This window comes from Bombina bombina, chromosome 6 (assembly GCF_027579735.1).
Source record: "Bombina bombina isolate aBomBom1 chromosome 6, aBomBom1.pri, whole genome shotgun sequence".
NCBI classification, from domain to species: Eukaryota; Metazoa; Chordata; class Amphibia; order Anura; family Bombinatoridae; genus Bombina; species Bombina bombina.
In genome coordinates, this window is record NC_069504.1 from 959,699,967 (window position 1) to 959,720,301 (window position 20,335).

General features: G+C 37.1%; 1 protein-coding gene across 1 annotated transcript in view; it reads left to right on the top strand.

Moving 5' to 3' along the window:
- The first annotated feature begins 262 nt into the window (after window positions 1–262).
- The window catches only part of LOC128664834 (RELT-like protein 2), a 54,489-nt gene continuing 34,416 nt past the window's right edge, over window positions 263–20,335 (top strand). Inside the window, exons 1-4 of the mRNA XM_053719636.1 lie at window positions 263–317; window positions 414–477; window positions 1,832–2,020; window positions 18,551–18,989. Of these exons, the coding sequence (XP_053575611.1) occupies window positions 263–317; window positions 414–477; window positions 1,832–2,020; window positions 18,551–18,989 (747 nt within the window). The remainder of the gene's footprint in view (window positions 318–413; window positions 478–1,831; window positions 2,021–18,550; window positions 18,990–20,335) is intronic.

Here is a 20,335-nt window from a genome sequence, read left to right on the forward strand (position 1 = left end):
TGTTTGTGAACATACAAGATAGGACATTTAGGAGAAAATGTAGGTCCTGCATGAATGTAGTATTAGTATTGTACAATGGTGTCAGGCTTATATTGCTTCTTCTACAAGTCTATACAATGTGATATATCTAGATTATCATTGCTCGTTTGTACAGTATATTTTTTCTTGTTTCAAATATGGGACTTTCATGTTCTTTTAGAGATGAGTGTATTTTTCATTCTAACTACTTTGTTACTATCAATTTAATGTAGTTACAGATGAAATGTCAAATGAAGACACAGTAGAACAAATTGTGAAGTGCATTATTGAGAATGAAGGTTGGTACTTTCTAAACAGCTTTTGTTGTGCTTTTTATAAGTAACAATTTATCATACTCTAAAGATATTCATAGTGACGCTTTCATTTATTCTTAGCAAATGCAGAAGCTCTAAAGCAGATGCTCGGGGATACAGAGGGAGTTGTCTCAATTGTTCCCAGGTGAGGATACAAGACCCTTAGTTTAAATGTCTCTTTTATGTTTGACGATACAGAAGACAGATACAATAGGATGCATAAAAGACCAATAAGCAATTAGGTAGTTGTTCACAAATCTATCCCAGAATAAATACATTAGTAGTGTCCTCATATTCACACAAGCAAATATGGTGTCTTTTATAAGCCAAAGACATTAGGTTATTTTCTTAGAAAAGCAATTAAAATAATGTTCGTATTAATATTTTCCATCCCTTTATATTCCCATGCTGGAGATTTGTAATTAGAAACAGCAGAGTGGGTATAGCTGCCTATGATACACGGAGTAAAGGAAGTGAGGAGCAAGGAGAGGAAACTGTCAGAAGCAGATAATAAATGTTAGAATTCCATGAAAAGTAATTAAAATACCTATACATACAATGTATATGCCAAAATACCTATTTGCCCCCTCTATTTATTTACCTCATATTCACTCCTCATCCATATATTTACACTTCATTGTGAAATAAAAGTCTCTGATCCGTCTTTCCTAATGTTCACCACCCATTCTTTCATTCTCCCACTCTCTCTCTCTCTTTGTATTTCTCCTCTCATGTGTGTGGGAACTTTGTTTGAGATTGGACAGGGATTTAAAGACATGGATGATGTTTATCAATAGCAGGGTTGCAAGAGGGTGCAGGGTCATCAAGTGGGTTCCTGGGGCAGCATTCTTTACACTCCTAGTAGTACTGCAACTCTAGTCATGGTTTATGCATTGTATTTACATTTTTTATCTTCCTTCATTAAAGGGACAGTCTACACCAGAATGTGTATTGTTTTAAAAGATAGATAATCTCTTTCATTACCCATTTCCTAGTTTTGCACAACCAACACTGTTATATAAATACATTTTTACCTCTGTGATTATCTTGTATCTAAGTCTCTGCAAACTGCCCCCTTATTTCAGTTCTTTTGACAGACATGCATTTTATCCAATTAGTGCTGGCTCCTAGGAACTCCACATGCACGAGCATAGTGTTATCTATATGACACACATGAACTAACACCCTCTAGTGGTGAAAAACTGTCAAAATGCACTGAGAGAAGAGGCGGCCTTCAAGGGCTTAGCAATTAGCATATGAACCTTTTAGTTTTAGCTTTTAACTAAGGATACCAAGAGAACAAAGCAAAATTGGTGATAAAAGTAAATTGGAAAATTGTGTAAAATGACATGCCCTATCTGAATAATTACATTTTATTTTGGACTAGACTGTCCCTTTAAACAAAAATGCTCCTTTACTGAATAGCAATTAGGGTAAGTTTCTTTAGGGTAAAAAGTATTGAGTTATTTTACATCTTCTTCATATCTGCTCACCAACAGTCTGTGTCCTCACCGTGAGAGCCAGGATTCTGGTCCTCCTCATCACCATACAGTGCACCTTGGATCTACACAGGCACCGTGCATCCACTGTACTCGCAAAAAGAGAAGTCTCTTACACCGTATGGGCCGGTCAAAGGATGGCCGGGGAAAGCCACACCCTGGAGAAATCACAGTTTTTTCTGTTGGAAGGTACTGTATATCTTAGTATTGCTGAGATGTAGCAACATGCATTTTACAGACTGAACTATAATAGCAAGATTTGTTTGTCATACTCACTAAAGGACACAAATTTGCTTCAGTGCTTACACTCACCTTCAAGACCCAATCGTTACAACTATAGAAATGTCCAAAGATTAGTATAAGTGCACCAATTTCACATTATTTATTTGAGCTAAGCATTAACCCTTTGGTATTTGTAGTTTGTCAAAATTTTGCCTCATTAATAGGGATGCTGAAATGTTTAACATGTTTGACAAAAATAACAATTTTTGGTGCATTTATTCAAAATAAATGTCAAATGCTTGCCCAACATTCAACAAAAAGTACAACTATTTAAAGTTACATTTTATCATCAAATTGTAAATTTGATAATTGACTGTCATATTCTGAATGTTGATTCTTATAAACTTTTAAAGGACAGTCGACTCCAGAATTTGTATTGTTTAAAAAGATAGATAATCCCTTTATTTCCCATTCCCCAGTTTTGCATACTCAGCATGATTATATTAATATACTTTTTACCTCTGTGATAACCTTGTATCTAAGCCTCTGCAGACTGCCCCCTTATTTCAGTTCTTTTGACAGACTTGCATTTTAACCAATCAATGCTGACTCCTAGGTATCTCCATGGGCGTAAACACAATGTTACCAATAAGGCACACATGAACTAGTGCTATCTAGCAATAAAAATTATTTGAAAATGCACTGAGATAAGAGGCAGCCTTCAAGGGCTTAGAAATTAGCATATGAGCCTACCTAGGTTTAGCTTTCAACAAAGAATACAATTCACTGATATAGGGGGCCTTACTTGCCTGCATAAAGATGTTGCATTTTTAACTTTGAAATAAATGCTTAGTTTTACGATTTACTCCTGGAGTGCTTTGGACTCTTCTTGTCTAATTCAATGATATCCCTTACTCAAAAGCCCAGAAATAGGAAGCACAGTTTACCTGATTAAGGGCTAGATTACGTGTGGTGCATAAACTGTAACGCTCAAGTGATATGGTTTATTTCTTGGCATGGTGCATGCATATTACGAGTTGAAAGTAAGCGTGTTCACTTGAGCGCAGTCTAATTTAACGTGCGTTAGGTTAGCGCAACCTGAGAGTTCTGTTTATGCGATACAAAAAAGTTGCACAAAATACATCAAAAATACATTTAACAGTGCAGTAACAGGCATATTAAAACTATCTGATAAAAAGGCATTAAAAAGTTATAAGGTCTTAAAGATATGAGGTTTCATGCATTAGAAAAAAAAAATGTTTTTTTCTAAATCAATGTGTGTGTGTGTGTATGTGTATATATATATAAATATATATATATATATATATATAGTGCCCTCCACAAATATTGTTACCGTTAGTAAATATGAGCAAAGAAGGCTGTGAAAAATTATTTATTGTTTTAACTTTTGGTCTTTTGTTAAAAAAAAAAAAAAAAACGCAAAAATTCTCTACTCTCATGGATATCAAACAACTGCAAACACAACACAGGTTTACCTCCCCCCCCCCCCAAAAAAAAAAAAAAAAATGTATGGTAAATATATGTTTGGTACAATTATTGCCACCACTATGAATTCATATGAGAAAAATATATTTGAGGTATATTCCCTGCACAAGGCTGGGAACAGTTCTTAAAACTTAAGACATAGAGAAACCTACTGGATACATCATATGAGGACCATGCATCTAGTGGGCTTAAATGAGGATATTGATCTAGCTTCATTTTTATAAATATTAGTAAGATATTGTGATAGCAAACAACAGCTTTGCTTGAAATTGTATTTGATGGGTAAGGCTTTCATAAATTAATATTGAATTTACACAAGAACCAAAACATCCAGCTATGCAAAATCATACTACATTTATTCCCATATGTACTGTACCTCCTGTTTAATAATTAAATAGTGAGTAGAAAAGGAATAAAAAGGAACCTAAATGTATAGGTGTGCATAGCAGGACGTATATAAAAACATGAAACTATTACTTTATGTATTGCACTAACTACTACATTATTAGATGATATGGTGAGACTGGTAAGGATGGAACACACTCTTTAGCTTCCTTTAACGAAATTAATAACTAATTAGAACAGCCCTCAGAAAATTGCTACTTGTAGGCAGATCATAATGCTAGAATGTATATATTATCTTTGAATAAACATCATCTAACACAAAGGCTTAAAGGGACACTGAATCCAAATGTTTTCTTTCGTGATTCAGATAGAGAATGACATTTTAAGCAACTTTCTAATTTACTCCTATTATCAAATTTTCTTCATTCTCTTGGTATCTTTATTTGAAAGGCAAGAATGTAATTTTAGATGCCGGCCCATTCTTGGTGAACAACCTGGGTTGTTCTTGCTGATTGGTGGATAAATTCATTCACCAATAAAAAAGTGCTGTCTAGAGTACTGAACCAAAAAAGAAGCTTAGATGCCTTTTTTTTCAAATAAATATAGCAAGTGAACAAAGAAAAATTGATAATAAGAGTAAATTAGAAAGTTGCTTAAAATTGCATGCTCTATCTGAATCACAAAATAAAACATTTGGGTTTAGTGTCCCTTTAACTAAAGCACATTGAACTTATAATTACAATTTATGAATAGTACATCAGATACCGTTTATTCAGAAGTAAAAACATTGACGAGATTCTGCATACCGTAATGTTAAACATACTATGTACTATTCTACATTTCATTGGAGTTTACTATGATAGGATACAAATTTTCGTTAACTTTTGAAAGTATTAGAACGTGAGATGCAAAGACATTTACTGGTGCAATAAGCCTTTTAAAAGGTCTAGTACAAATACGGATAATTGCAGAATTTGGGGTACCATCATAGGGAACGGCTAACACTAAACTGATAGAAAGCAGTAAGTTATGTAATGAAGTGAGATGTACACACTAATGATATAAGGTGACAAGCCTATTCAGTGTTTATCTTTAGGGAATTAATAGTTTTATATTTAAATGTATCAATGTGATTGAATTTATAAAGTTGTATATAAAGTTACAGGTGTCACTATTGAGCCACCTATTATAGATTAAAGTTCTATGTAGGAACGCATCGTATATCTCCATTATAATGAAATAAATGTTGGAAAAATTAACTGACTTATGATTGGTTATACCCATATCACGTGACTCTAGACATCAGAGTAAGCAAAAAAACGCCCATGTATTAAAAGTTTGAAATAGAAGCCGGGAGAAGCATATTGCCTTTTACCTCTGACGAAGAATTATCATTATTTAAACCTTGAAATGCGTAAGGTTTCCAACAACTGGGCGGTTTTGTTCCGGCACAACTTCAGAAACAGACGTTTTTATGTATATGTCTGCATATGCTTTTATTCTTACCTCATAACGGATTGAGGTTTAATATTGTAAGTGGATATTAACCACCTCTAGAAATAAATTATATGGTTTATATAGTGTTTTACTATTGGAGTCCTTTCATGTTTTCCATGGCATTCAAGGAGTCTAAATAATATCACAGAATTTAAAGACCCATGTCAGGAGGCATACTAAAACACAACAGATGGTGGCAAGAAAATCATTTTCCCTCTCACAGACAGAGTATTGCCCTTACCTCATAGGATTGAGGTAGGGTCCTGTAAACACAAAATCATCAGCCTGTCCTTAACATCATATCTTGTCGAACCATCACTTCTGCTATATTAACTACTCTGTGGGATTCAACTTCTTAATCCTATTGGACTTTGTTTATTTTTGTATTTGGACTCTTGTGCACTATCATATCTGTTTGCTCTTGCCTTTTTTCATATTCCCATTGATATTTTACATTTTTAGTACACCTGGGTGCCTAGGAACAGGAAATTGTTCAGCCATGACTTCCAGGACTTGTTTGGAAGGGTTTCAAGAAAATAGCCTCTACTCTCATCCAAAAACAAACTTCAAGGGACACTCAGGTTAAATTAAATTTTCATGATTCAGATACAGCATGTAATTTTGAACAACTTTCCAATTTACTTCCATTAAAAAAAATGTGCACAGTCTTTTATATTTACAATTTTTGAGACACCAGATCCTACTGAGCATGTGCAAGAATTCACAGACTATACGTATATGCATTTGTGATTGGCTGATTGCTATCACATGGTACAAGGGGAGTGGAAATATACATAACTTTGAAATTTGTTATAAAAAAATCTACTACTCATTTGAAGTTCAGACTAAGTGCTATTGCATTGTCTTGTTATCTTGCATTTGTTTATTATGCAAATCAAATGTGTTGACTGGTCCTTTCAGTTTGCCAGACACTACTGGAACTTCAAATGGGATCGGGTTCTATGGTCAGATGAAACCAAAATAGAGCTTTTTGTCAATAAACACCAGGGGGTCTATTTAGGAAGCAGCGGATGCTGCCTCCGACCCACTCCGCTTCAGTTCCAGCTGAAGCGGAAGTTAAGAAGCAGCGGTCCTAAGACCGCTGCTCCTTAACTCGTCCGCCATCTCTTAGGTGGCGGACAGCAATCCGCCCGATCAAATACGATCAGGCTGATTGACACCCCCCTGCTAGTGGCCAACCGATTGGCTGCAATTCTGCAGGGGGTGGTATAGCACCAGCGGTTCACAAGAACTGCTAGTGCAATGATAAATGCCGTCAGTGTATGCTGTCTGCATTTATCGATGTGCGGCAGACATGATCCGCTATATCGGATCATGTCCATCCGGACATTAATAAATGCACCCCCAGAAGTGGTTTTGGCGCACACAGAGGTAACCAAATGGAAAAGTACCTCATGCCCACGGTTAAATATGGTGGGGCTCTTTTTTTTTAGCTGTTTTTCTACCAGAGGACCTGGACATTTTGGCATCATGGCATCATGGACTCTATTAAATATCAACAGATATGAAATGAACACCTGACTGCCTCTGCCAGAAAGCTTAATGGTGTAATGCTTGTGGGATATTTCCCTATCAGACCAAACTTGGTCAGTAGTCTTCTTATCCCGGCTTCAAGTGGAAGGATAAGGAAATATCCCAGAACAACGTAAGTATAAGAAATGAGGTAAGCAGTACTCATGGTAGACAGGGCAGTCCTTAACGACAACAAGAGAAAGGCAATCCAGCAGATTAGCAGTTCAGGGGTAAACCAGCAGAATAGTCAGGAACAAGTAGAGGTCAGCAACAAAGGTAATCCAGTGGTTTAGCAGTTCAGGGGTAAACCAGTAGAATGGTCAGGCAGGCAGAGGTCAGCAATGATAAGGCAATCCAGCAATTCAAGGGTTAAACAGGCAGAGTGGTCAGACAGGCAGAGTTCAGCAATGATAAGGCAATCCAGCAATTCAAGGGTTAAACAGGCAGAGTGGTCAGACAGGCAGAGATTGGTAACAATTAAGCAATCAAGGTAACCTACAGTTCAGAATAATAGCACCCAGGGAAGCACAAAACTAACCTATACTTGGGCAGTCATCACCGCGCGCCCACAATGGCCATGCTCATGGAGCTGCTAGTCACGCTGCGATCATAGCAACGGCTATGATCACGGAGGAGTGGTGTGACGAATGGGCCATGATTGGATCTTCCAGCAGACTAATGATCTAAAACATACATCAAAATCAACACAAAAATGGTTTACTAACCACAAAATCAAGGTCCTTCCATGGCCATCCCAGTCCCCTGACTTGAACCCCATAGAAGACCTGTGGGTGAACTGAAGAGGAGAGTCCACTAGCATTGACCTCAAAATATAAAGGACCTGGAGAGATTCTGTAAGAAGGAATGGTCTCAGATCCCTTGCCATATAATTTCCAACCTCATCAGGCATTATAGGAGAAGACTCAGAGCTGTTATCTTGACAAAGGGAGGTAGCACAAAGTATTGACTAAAATGGTGCCAATATTTGTGCCACACATATATTTAACAAAGATTTATACAGGGAGTGCAGAATTATTAGGCAAGTTGTATTTTTGAGGATTAATTTTATTATTGAACAACAACCATGTTCTCAATGAACCCAAAAAACTCATTAATATCAAAGCTGAATAGTTTTGGAAGTAGTTTTTAGTTTGTTTTTAGTTATAGCTATTTTAGGGGGATATCTGTGTGTGCAGGTGACTATTACTGTGCATAATTATTAGGCAACTTAACAAAAAACAAATATATACCCATTTCAATTATTTATTTTTACCAGTGAAACCAATATAACATCTCAACATTCACAAATATACATTTCTGACATTCAAAAACAAAACAAAAACAAATCAGTGACCAATATAGCCACCTTTCTTTGCAAGGACACTCAAAAGCCTGCCATCCATGGATTCTGTCAGTGTTTTGATCTGTTCACCATCAACAATGCGTGCAGCAGCAACCACAGCCTCCCAGACACTGTTCAGAGAGGTGTACTGTTTTCGCTCCTTGTAAATCTCACATTTGATGATGGACCACAGGTTCTCAATGGGGTTCAGATCAGGTGAACAAGGAGGCCATGTCATTAGATTTTCTTCTTTTATACCCTTTCTTGCCAGCCACGCTGTGGAGTACTTGGACGTGTGTGATGGAGCATTGTCCTGCATGAAAATCATGTTTTTCTTGAAGGATGCAGACTTCTTCCTGTACCACTGCTTGAAGAAGGTGTCTTCCAGAAACTGGCAGTAGGACTGGGAGTTGAGCTTGACTCCATCCTCAACCCGAAAAGGCCCCACAAGCTCATCTTTGATGATACCAGCCCAAAACAGTACTCCACCTCCACCTTGCTGGCGTCTGAGTCGGACTGGAGCTCTCTGCCCTTTACCAATCCAGCCACGGGCCCATCAATCTGGCCCATCAAGACTCACTCTCATTTCATCAGTCCATAAAACCTTAGAAAAATCAGTCTTGAGATATTTCTTGGCCCAGTCTTGACGTTTCAGCTTGTGTGTCTTGTTCAGTGGTGGTCGTCTTTCAGCCTTTCTTACCTTGGCCATGTCTCTGAGTATTGAACACCTTGTGCTTTTGGGCACTCCAGTGATGTTGCAAATATGGCCAAACTGGTGGCAAGTGGCATCTTGGCAGCTGCACGCTTGACTTTTCTCAGTTCATGGGCAGTTATTTTGCGCCTTGGCTTTTCCACACGCTTCTTGCGACCCTGTTGACTATTTTGAATGAAACACTTGATTGTTCGATGATCACGCTTCAGAAGCTTTGCAATTTTAAGAGTGCTGCATCCCTCTGCAAGATATCTCACTATTTTTGACTTTTCTGAGCCTGTCAAGTCCTTCTTTTGACCCATTTTGCCAAAAGAAAGGAAGTTGCCTAATAATTATGCACACCTGATATAGGGTGTTGATGTCATTAGACCACACCCCTTCTCATTACAGAGATGCACATCACCTAATATGCTTAATTGGTAGTAGGCTGGATTATACAGCTTGGAGAAAGACAACATGCATAAAGAGGATGATGTGGTCAAAATACTCATTTGCCTAATAATTCTGCACTCCCTGTATATCTACTGTATATATATATTTTATAAACCTTTGTTGTATTTGCAATTGTTTGATGTCCACGAGAGCCTACAATACAAAAGTGCACAATTAAAATCTTAATTTAAAAATCATACCAAATAGATAATTTAACCATTCACACAAAATACACTGGGAAATGTTTTTTGTAATTTTAAGGTGCATCAAAAATCGTAACAAAATTGTTCACCAAAAATCTTATTTTATCAAAAACTAATTTGTATGTAAATTAAACCGAAATAAATTGAATTAAATATGCGGAGTGTGAATTGTAATTTAAATTAAATGTGCAAACAGACCGTAAGAAATTTGTGCAAAATACAAATGTAAATTGTTGTTTTTGACGTAAAAAGGACTGAACACAGGTGTTCCATTGGCATGTATGAAATTGTCTCTAAAAATCCCAACCTAATTCTCTAAATATTTCCCCCTCTCACTGTTTTTTCTCACAACTTAAAAGGTGTCGAACTTTTAATTAAAATACTTAAAACACTGATTATTCTGAAAGGAAAACCTATGCATATGAAAATAACAGCATATTTAAGGTACTGTGCACTGAAAACAGCATATTTTGATTTGTATTAGACGTAATAGTAAAGTTTAAATGTGCGCCAGTTTCTTCCTGTGTTCTTTGCCCTTCATTGTGAACTTTTACATAGCAAAGAGATGTCATTATTTCTATAAGAGACATCTTGCCACTCGCAGGGACAGCCCAGTTTCTATCATAATTCCATGAAGACTGTCTTTGCGAGAATAAACCTGGTTTTTCACATTTTTGCTTGCAGATCTTTGATTATCGGGTCCTATATCTTTGGGGTACAGGTGATGACCATGGGTTGTCATCTCAGGGTTGGTTGTTGGCGCTTTCTGAGTTAATTGCAGCCCCCCACACACACCCACATATGAGATGGATAAATGGCATGGGTTGCCGGTGATGTCATATACCCAGAGACCCTAATGTATATGAGAAAAGCCAAATGTTTTTACTATAAAGTTTATAAAAAATAAAAAAACAACCTTGTTTATCAAACTATTAATTTATATATTTTAACAAGGGTGTCTTGTAATAGGCCATCAAAAAGGGCTAGAGACCCCCAAGACTTCTCATTTTAAAGCTCAGAAGCCCCTCTTTAAAATAAAGACCCTATATAGGTTTTAATAGCCAGGTGATCACCGTGGCAATAGTAATCACCTGAATAAAGAAAGAATAAATGTGGATTTATTTGAGTAGAGGCTCATGGGAGTCCCTATGTGCACATCAAAGTTAAATAACTATACCCAAAGGCCCTTTTTATATGAGTGTAACTTTGTTTTACTATATTATTTAGAGGGAAAAAAACTAAATTTTTACGACGTTGTTTATTAAAATTTGAATGCAAATATAAATTGTTTCACACCTTTTGATGTAGTGTCCTTACAAGTCACGATATATACATACAATAATGGTATAGTTTGAATCTGCTGTGTCTGCTGAAACCCCCCCTATATATATGTGTGATTTTCTTACTGAAAATGTTTTAAAGTAGGCTTAAAGAGACAGTCAACACCAAAATTGTTATTGTTTAAAAAGATAGATAACGCTTTTACTACCCATTCCCCAGCTTTGCACAACCAACATTGATATATTAACCCCTTAACGACTGACGACGTGCAGGGTACATCCTCTAAAAAAATACAGTATGTTGTCTGTCTGGAAAGCAGTGGAAGCGATCCTGCTCGCTTCCAGCCGCTTTCCGGTTATTGCAGGGATGCCTCGATATCGAGGCATCCATGCAATAACCTTCCTTGGCCATCCGATGCAGAGAGAGCCACTCTGTGGCCCTCTCTGCACCGGACATCGATGGCCGGTATCGTTGGTGGATGGGAGCCGGTCTGGGAGGCAGGTGGCGGCCATCGATGTATCTGATGATGCAAGAGGTGGCAGGATCGTGGGCGGGATCGCCAGGGGCGTGCACGGACACCCGCACGTGCATTGGGCGGGAGTGGGTGGGAACGGCTACACTACAGCAAATTTGTTATACAAAAGTGGGCTAGAGTGGGGTAATAATTTAATTTAAAAAAAGAATCTAAGGGATCTGGGAGGGGTTGGGGGATTGGTCTTTGGGGGGGAAGCTACACTACAGAAAAAAAAAAAAACATTTTTTGGTAAACTGGGTACTGGCAGACAGCTGCCAGTACCCAAGATGGTGCACAATAAGGCAGAGGGGGAGGGTTAGAGAGTTGTTTGGGGGGGATCAGAGAGGTTGGGGGATAAGGGGGGATCCTATACAGCAGCATATTAAAATATGCTATAGAAAAATTAAGATACCTTTTATTTTAGTACTGGCAGACTTTCTGCCAGTACTTAATATGCCGGGGACAATTGTGGGGTGGGGGAGGGAAGAGAGCTATTTGGGAGGGATCAGGGGGTCTGATGTGTCAGGTGGGAGGCTGATCTCTACACTAAAGCTAAAATTAACCCTGCAAGCTCCCTACAAGCTACCTAATTAACCCCTTCACTGCTGGGCATAATACACATGTGATGCACAGCGGCATTTAGCAGCCTTCTAATTACCAGAAAGCAATGCCAAAGCCATATATGTCTGCTATTTCTGAACAAAGGGGATCCCAGAGAAGCATTTACAACCATTTGTGCCATAATTGCACAAGCTGTTTGTAAATAATTTCAGTGAGAAACCTAAAGTTTGTGAAAAAGTGAACTTTTTTTTTTATTTGATCGCATTTGGCGGTAAAATGGTGGCATGAAATATACCAAAATGGGCCTAGATAAATACTTGAGGTTGTCTACTACACTACACTAAAGCTAAAATTAACCCTAGAAGCTCCTTACATGCTCTCTAATTAACCCCTTCACTGCTGGGCATAATACACGTGTGGTGCACAGGGGCATTTAGCGGCCTTCTAATTACCAAAAAGCAACGCCAAAGCCATATATGTCTGCTATTTCTGAACAAAGGGGATCCCAGAGAAGCATTTACAACCATTTATGCAATAATTGCACAAGTTGTTTGTAAATAATTTCAGTGAGAAACCTAAAGTTTGTGAAACAATTTGTAAAAAGTGAACAATTTTTTTTATTTGACCTCATTTGGCGGTGAAATGGTGGCATAAAATATACCAAAATGGGCCTAGATCGATACTTTGGGATGTCTGCTAAAAAAAAATATATACATGTCAAGGAATATTCAGGGATTCCTGAAAGATATCAGTGTCCCAATGTAACTAGCGCTAATTTTGAAAAAAAGTAGTTTGGAAATAGCAAAGTGCTACTTGTACTTATAGCCCTATAACTTGCAAAAAAAGCAAAGAACATGTAAACATTGGGTATTTCTAAACTCAGGACAAAATTTAGAAACTATTTAGCATGGGTGTTTTTGGTAGTTGTAGATGTGTAACAGATTTTGGGGGTCAAAGTTAGAAAAAGTGTGTTTTTTTCCATTTTTCCTCATATTTTATAATTTTTTTATAGTAAAATATAAGATATGATGAAAATAATGGTATCTTTAGAAAGTCCATTTAATGGCGAGAAAAACGGTATATAATATGTGTGGGTACAGTAAATGAGTAAGAGGAAAATTACAGCTAAACACAAACACCGTAGAAATGTAAAAATAGCCCTGGTCCCAAACGGACAGAAAATGGAAAAGTGCTGTGGTCACTAGGGGGTTAATATACTTTATAACATTCAAACCTCTAAATTTCTGTCTGTTTCTAAGCCACTACAGACCACCTCTTACCACATGATTTTTTATTAGCTTTTCACAACAGGAGACTGCTAGTTAATTTAGGTAGAACATACAATTTTAAAGAACTTTCCAGTTTTCTTCTATTACCAAATTTGCTTAATTCTCTTGGTATAATTTGTTGAAGGAGCAGCAGTGCACTACTGGTTTCTAACTGAACACATGGGTGAGCCAATGACAAATGGTGTATATATATATATGCAGCCACCAATCAGCAGCTAGAACCTAGGTTCTTTGCTGCTCCCGAGCTTACCTAGATATGCCTGTCAGCAAAGGATAACAAGAGAAGGAAGCAAATTAAATAATAGAAGTAAATTGGAAAGTTGTTTAAAATTGCACGCTCTTTCTGAATCATGAGAGAAAAATGTTGGGTTTCACTTAGTGCTCAAGTGATATCCAACATGAATGTTACTGCACACCCCTTAGAAGTCTGTCATTTGAGGGTTTTAGGGCACCTAATCTATCTGACATGCAGATGTTAGCCCGCTCTAGACTGTACCTGGAGCAATAAAAAATAACTGTGCTAAAAAATGGAAGCAATATTAACTGGTCTCAAACAATCTTAAAGGGACAGTCAAGCTGTGACTGATTCAAGTAGGGCATGTAATTTTAAACAACTTTCCAATTTACTTTTATCATTAATTTTACTTTGTTCTCTTGGTATTCTTAGTTGAAAGCTAAACCTAGGTAGGCTCATATGCTAATTTTCTAAGACCTTGAAGGCCACTTCTAATCTTAAAGGGACAGTCAAGTCCAAAATAAAACTTCATGATTTAAATAGGGCATGCCATTTTAAACAACTTTCCAATTTACTTTTATCACCAATTTTGCTTTGTTCTCTTGGTATTCTTAGTTGAAAGCTAAATCTAGGAGGTTCATATGCTAATTTCTTAGACCTTGAAGGCCGCCTCTAATCTAAATGCATTTTGATAGTTTTTCACCACTAGAGGGCGTTCGTTCATGTGTGTCATATAGACAACATTGCGCTCATGCACGTGAAGTTACCTAGGAGTCAGCACTGATTGGCTAAAATGCAAGTCAGTCAAAAGAACTGAAATAAGGGGGCAGTTTGCAGAGGCTTAGATACAAGGTAATTACAGAGGTAAAACGTGTATTATTATAACTGTGCTGGTTATGCAAAACTGGGGAATGGGTAATAAAGGGATTATCTATATTTTTAAACAACAAAAATCCTGCTGTTGACTGTCCCTTTAATGCACAATAGCACTAATATGATTACACTCCAATTGTAATCTAGGCCATAGTGTTAAAGGGATATGAAACCCAACATTTTTCTTTTGTGATTCAGACAGAGCATACAATTTTAAAGAAGTTTCCAATTTACTTATATTATAAAATAGTGCTGCCATCGAGTGCTCTTGCAAATGGATAACTTTCTTGCAAAACTACTGCCATATAGTGCTCTAGAAATGGACAGGCTCCTAAGCATATGTCTCTGTTTTTCAACAAAAGATGCCAAGAGAACAAAGAAATAAAAATTGATAATAGACGTAAATTAGAAAGTCTCATTATAGTGAAAAAATTACATTCTCTAATTCATTAGTTCAAGTAATTTTAGCACTAGTGATACTGGAAACCCTACGAAGGAGTTAATCAAATCTTAAAATACCACTCAGGAACCTTACTGAACTGCAGGTCCCAAGAAGAACCGATGAGCCAATCAGCAGTGGTCGGTGCAGAACCCAGCTGTATGACTGCCCAACTGATTTGCTCACCATGAGAGATGGGCGAATGTGCTGAAAATGTAATTTGTTTGGTAGAAAGAATAGTCCTGTGGGCATTCGTTTTGGACAATCGAATGTTGATAAGAATGAAAATCCATTAAAATTCAGTAATGTTATTTCTGGTCTTCGAACGTTACTTTAGTTTTCGAATGGTCATAATTAGATCAAATATCCATATTAGAAATTTTGAATGTAACATTCGATTTAACAAATGCTATTCAGAAGTTCGATAGTTAATGTGGGAATTTAGTAAACTGATACATAATAGATACAAATATATCAATTTGAATGTTTCTATTTCGAATATTGCAGAATTTGAATATTACATTTAAAGAGAGCATAAGAAATACTATTACAAATATATAGATTCAAATTTTTCTAATTCGAATATTGCTTAATTTGAATCGAATTATTAGAAAAATTTGAATTAAATATTAAATTTAAAGAAAGCATTAGAAATACTATTACATTAACCCCTTAATGACCACAGCACTTTTCCATTTTCTGACCGTTTGGGACCAAGGCTATTTTTACATTTCTGCAGTGTTTGTGTTTAGCTGTAATTTTACTCTTACTCATTTACTGTACCCACACATATTATATACCGTTTTTCTCGCCATTAAATGGACTTTCTAAAGATACCATTATTTTCATCATATCTTATAATTTACTATAAAAAAAATATAAAATATGAGGAAAAAATGGAAAAAAACACACTTTTTCTAACTTTGACCCCCAAAATCTGTTACACATCTGCAACCACCAAAAAACACTCATGCTAAATAGTTTCCAAATTTTGTCCTGAGTTTAGAAATACCCAATGTTTACATGTTCTTTGCTTTTTTTGCAAGTGATAGGGCAATAAATACAAGAAGCACTTTGCTATTTCCAAACCACTTTTTTTCAAACTTAGCGCTAGTTACATTGGAACACTGATATCTTCCAGGAATCCCTGAATATCCCTTGACATATATATATATATATTTTTTTAGAAGACATCCCAAAGTATTGATCTAGGCCCATTTTGGTATATTTCATGCCACCATTTCACCGCCAAATGCGATCAAATAAAAAAAATTGATTCACTTTTTCACACATTTTGTTACAAACTTTAGGTTTCTCACTGAATTTATTTACAAACAGCTCGTGCAATTATGGCACAAATGGTTGTAAATGCTTCTCTGGAATCCCCTTTTTTCATAAATAGCAGACATATATGGATTTGGTGTTGCTTTTTGGTAATTAGAAGGCCGCTAAATGCCATTGCGCACCACACGTGTATTATGCCCAGCAATGAAGGGGTTAATTAGGGAGCATGTAGGGAGCTTGTAGGGTTAATTTTAGCTTTATTGTAGTGTAGTAGACAACCCTAAGTATTGATCTAGGCCCATTTTGGTATATTTCATGCCACCATTTCAACGCCAAATGCGATTAAATAAAAAAAAAAGTAAAATTTTTCACAATTTTAGGTTTCTCACTGAAATAATTTACAAACAGCTTGTGCAATTATGGCACAAATGGTTGTAAATGCTTCTCTGGGATCCCCTTTGTTGAGAAATAGCAGACATACATACATGGCTTTGGCATTGCTTTTTGGTAATTAGAAGGCCGCTAAATGCCGCTGCGCATCACACGTGTATTATGGCTAGCAGTGAAGGGGTTAATTAGGTAGCATGTAGGGAGCTTGCAGGGTTAATTTTAGCTTTAGTGTAGAGATCAGCCTCCCACCTGACACATTACAACCCCTGATCCCTCCCAAACAGCTCTCTTCCCTCCCCCACCCCACAATTGTGCCCGCCATGTTAAGTACTGGCAGAAAGTCTGCCAGTACTAAAAAAAAAAGCTATCCTTGATAAAAAAATAAATTAAAAAAAAGCATATTTACATATGCTGCTCTGGAGGATCCCCCCTTAGCCCCCAACCTCCCTGATACCTCCCAAACAGCTCTTTACCCATCCCCCTCTAACTTATTAGTAGCCATCTTTGGTACTGGCAGCTGTCTGCCAGTACCCAGTTTATAGTAAAACATGTTTTATTATTTTTTTTTAAATAATTTTCTGTAGTGTAGCTTGCCCCCCCCAAAAGACCAACCCACCACCCCTCCCAGATCTCTCAGATCTACATATATTTAAATATATTTGGCAATCACTGCCACTTTTCTCCCATCATTTTTCTGTAGTGTAGCAGTTCCCACCCGCTTCCTACCCCCGCGCGCACCCTCGTGCATGCGTGCGCACCCGCGCGTGCACCCGGCGTTCCCGCCCACGATCCCGCCCCCCTCCACATCATACGGCCCATCGATGGCCGCCCAACCGCCTGCCAGACTGGCTCCCACCCACCAACGAAACCGGCCATCGATGTCCGGTACAGAGAGGGCCACAGAGTGGCTCTCTATGCATCGGATGGCCAAGGGGGGTTATTGCAGGATGCCTCGATGTTGAGGCATCACTGCAATAACCGGAAAGCAGCTGGAAGCGAGCAGGATCGCTTCCAGCTGCTTTCCAGACCAAGGACGTACGCCACACGTCCTCGGTCATTAACTGTATTTTTTTTGAGGACGTGTGGCGTACGTCCTTGGTCGTTAAGGGGTTAAACGAATGTTAGAATGTTATACAAACATTCAAAATGAACGAACAAACAAATGTGTTAAAATTAATTTATATTGCAAAATATTCACCCATCCCTACTTACCATTAATTTTCACTTGTGAGCAGCAGATCTCTGCAGCTCGTGTTTAACCCCTTTGTGTTGGTTAAACATATAGACTTGCAGAGTCATTTTTCCTTTACAATGGTCCTTGAAAGGGACAGTTTACTTGAAAATGTTTAGTGTTTAAAAAGATAGCTAATCCCTTAATTACCCATTCCCCAGTTTTGCATAACCAAAAGTGTGATATTAATACACTTTTTACCTCTGTGATTACCTTGTATCTAAGCATCTGCATACTGCAACGTTATCTCAGTGCTATTTACAAACTTGCATTTTAGTCAGTCAGTGCTGACTCCTGCATAACTCCATAGGAGTGAGCACAATGTTATCTATATACACACGTGGACTAGCACTGTTTAACTGTGAAAAACTGTAAAATTCACTGAGATAAGAGACGGCTTTCAAGGGCTTATAATTCAGCTTATAAACCTATCGACGTTTAGCTTTCAACAAAGAATACCAAGAAAACAAAGCAAATTTGCTGATAAAAATTTATTGGAAAGTTGTTTAAAATTGCATGCCCTATCTGAATAATGAACGTTTAATTTTAACTTTACTGTCTCTTTAAGCATGTGTATATGTACCAATAAGTCTCGCAGTTTGTAAATATGAGCAGCAGTTAAATTAAATTAATTTATAGTAACATGTTTCTTATATCATTTTTAAACTAAAAATAAGATTATTATCTAAATTTATTTTAGCAGAAGTGTAAAGATAATGTACTGTTGCTCTCGGCCACCATTTGTTAGAGTTTCTCCATAAAAATCTGTTTGACCACCTCAGTCTTCACATGATTGCACTAGATATAATTGCTTTTGTTTGGAATTCTAGGTTTCGGGTTACTCACATCGGGAAGAAGACAAGTATCCAAGGATCCCAGGACGACAGCAACATTAGCACTGAGCCAATGTCATCTGTTAAAGATCAGGATGAGTTGGATGGGGAAAAACCTCAAAATGGACTTAGCACACATGGGGACCATAAACATGAAAGTGAGGATTTGCCCAAAAATGGACCAGAAGAAGTGGGGTTAACAAAGCTTGAGAAGAAGAAAGGTTCTGCTATTAAGAGTGTAGCTAAAAACGGACTACAGAGACTGAATAAAAAGGCTCCAGTAACTTCTGTAAAGAAGAAAGGAGAAAAAGACAGACGGAGCAGTGCTCCAGAACAGACGGTGGCACAGAGAGAGAGGATTGATATTACAGATGTTAATGCACGCGAACAGCGCAAAGAAAAATCTCCTGTAGCAGGAGACTCACAGACAAAGCAGGTAATATTACTGAATATCTGCATATCAGTTAAAGGGACACTGAACTCAATTTTTTTCTTTCATGATTTAAATAGAGCATGCAATTTTAAGAAACTTTCTAATTTACTCATATTATCCATCTGTCTTCATTCTCTTGGTATCTATACTTGAAATGCAAGAATGTAAGTTTAGATGCCGGCCCATTTTTGGTGAACAACCTGAGTTGTTCTTGCTGATTGGTGGATAAATTCACCCACCAATAAACAAGTCCTTTCCATGGTCCTGAACCAAAAAAATTGCTTAGATGCCTTCTTTTTTCAAATTAAGAAAGCAAGAGAACGAATAAAAATTGATAATAGGAGTAAATCAGAAAGTTGCTTAAAATTGCATGCTCTATCTGAATCACGAAAGAAAAAATTTGGGTTCAGTGTCCCTTTAAGAACCTCAGTGGTACAAAAGTAGAATTGTTTACCATTTTGCATTTGGTCATTTTTCATGGGCTAGCCAGAATAATGTAACATGGTGCAATACTGATGTACTGTGCATTCTACTCTAAAGTGAGTGAATGAGTCTCAGGCATTTAGAATGAACTAAACTGAAATGCTTAGAATACTCCTCTATATTACTTAAAAACAGCATTACTTTCAAATGTGAATTATTTTCTAGGATAGAGAAAGGACACCATATTCTAAAATCTATTTAAAATATACCCTTAATTAAGAACTAATTTATATCTTCATAACTATAAGCAGTATGTGACTGTGAGCAATTATACCATGAGTGTTTAAAGGGACATTCTACTCCAGAATTTTTATTGTTTAAAAATATACATAATCCCTTTATTACCCAATCCCCAGTTTTGCATAACCAACACTGTTATATTAATATACCTTTTAACTTTGTGATTACCTTGTATCTAAGCCTCTGCAGACTGAACCCATATTTTAGTTCTTTTGACAGACTTGTATTTTAGCCATTCAGTGGTGACAAATAAATAACTCCACAGGAGTGAGCACAATGTTATCTATTTGCCCCACATGAACTAGCGCTGTCTTTTTGGGAAAAACTGTCAATATGCACTGAGGCGGCCTTCAAGGGCTTATAAGTTATTATATGAGCCTAACTAGGTTTAGTTTTCATCAAAGAATATCAAGAGAGTAAACAAATTTGATGATAAAAGAAACTTGGAAGGTTGTTTAAAATTGCATGCTTTATCTCAATCATAAAAGTTCAATGTGGACTAGAATGTCCCTTTAAAGGGATATTAAGGCAGCATCCCAGCCTGCCCAAAAACTGCTCTGGAACAAATGATAATGACACCCGGTAGAAATAAAAAAATGATTACACGCTTATACTTAGCCATTCAA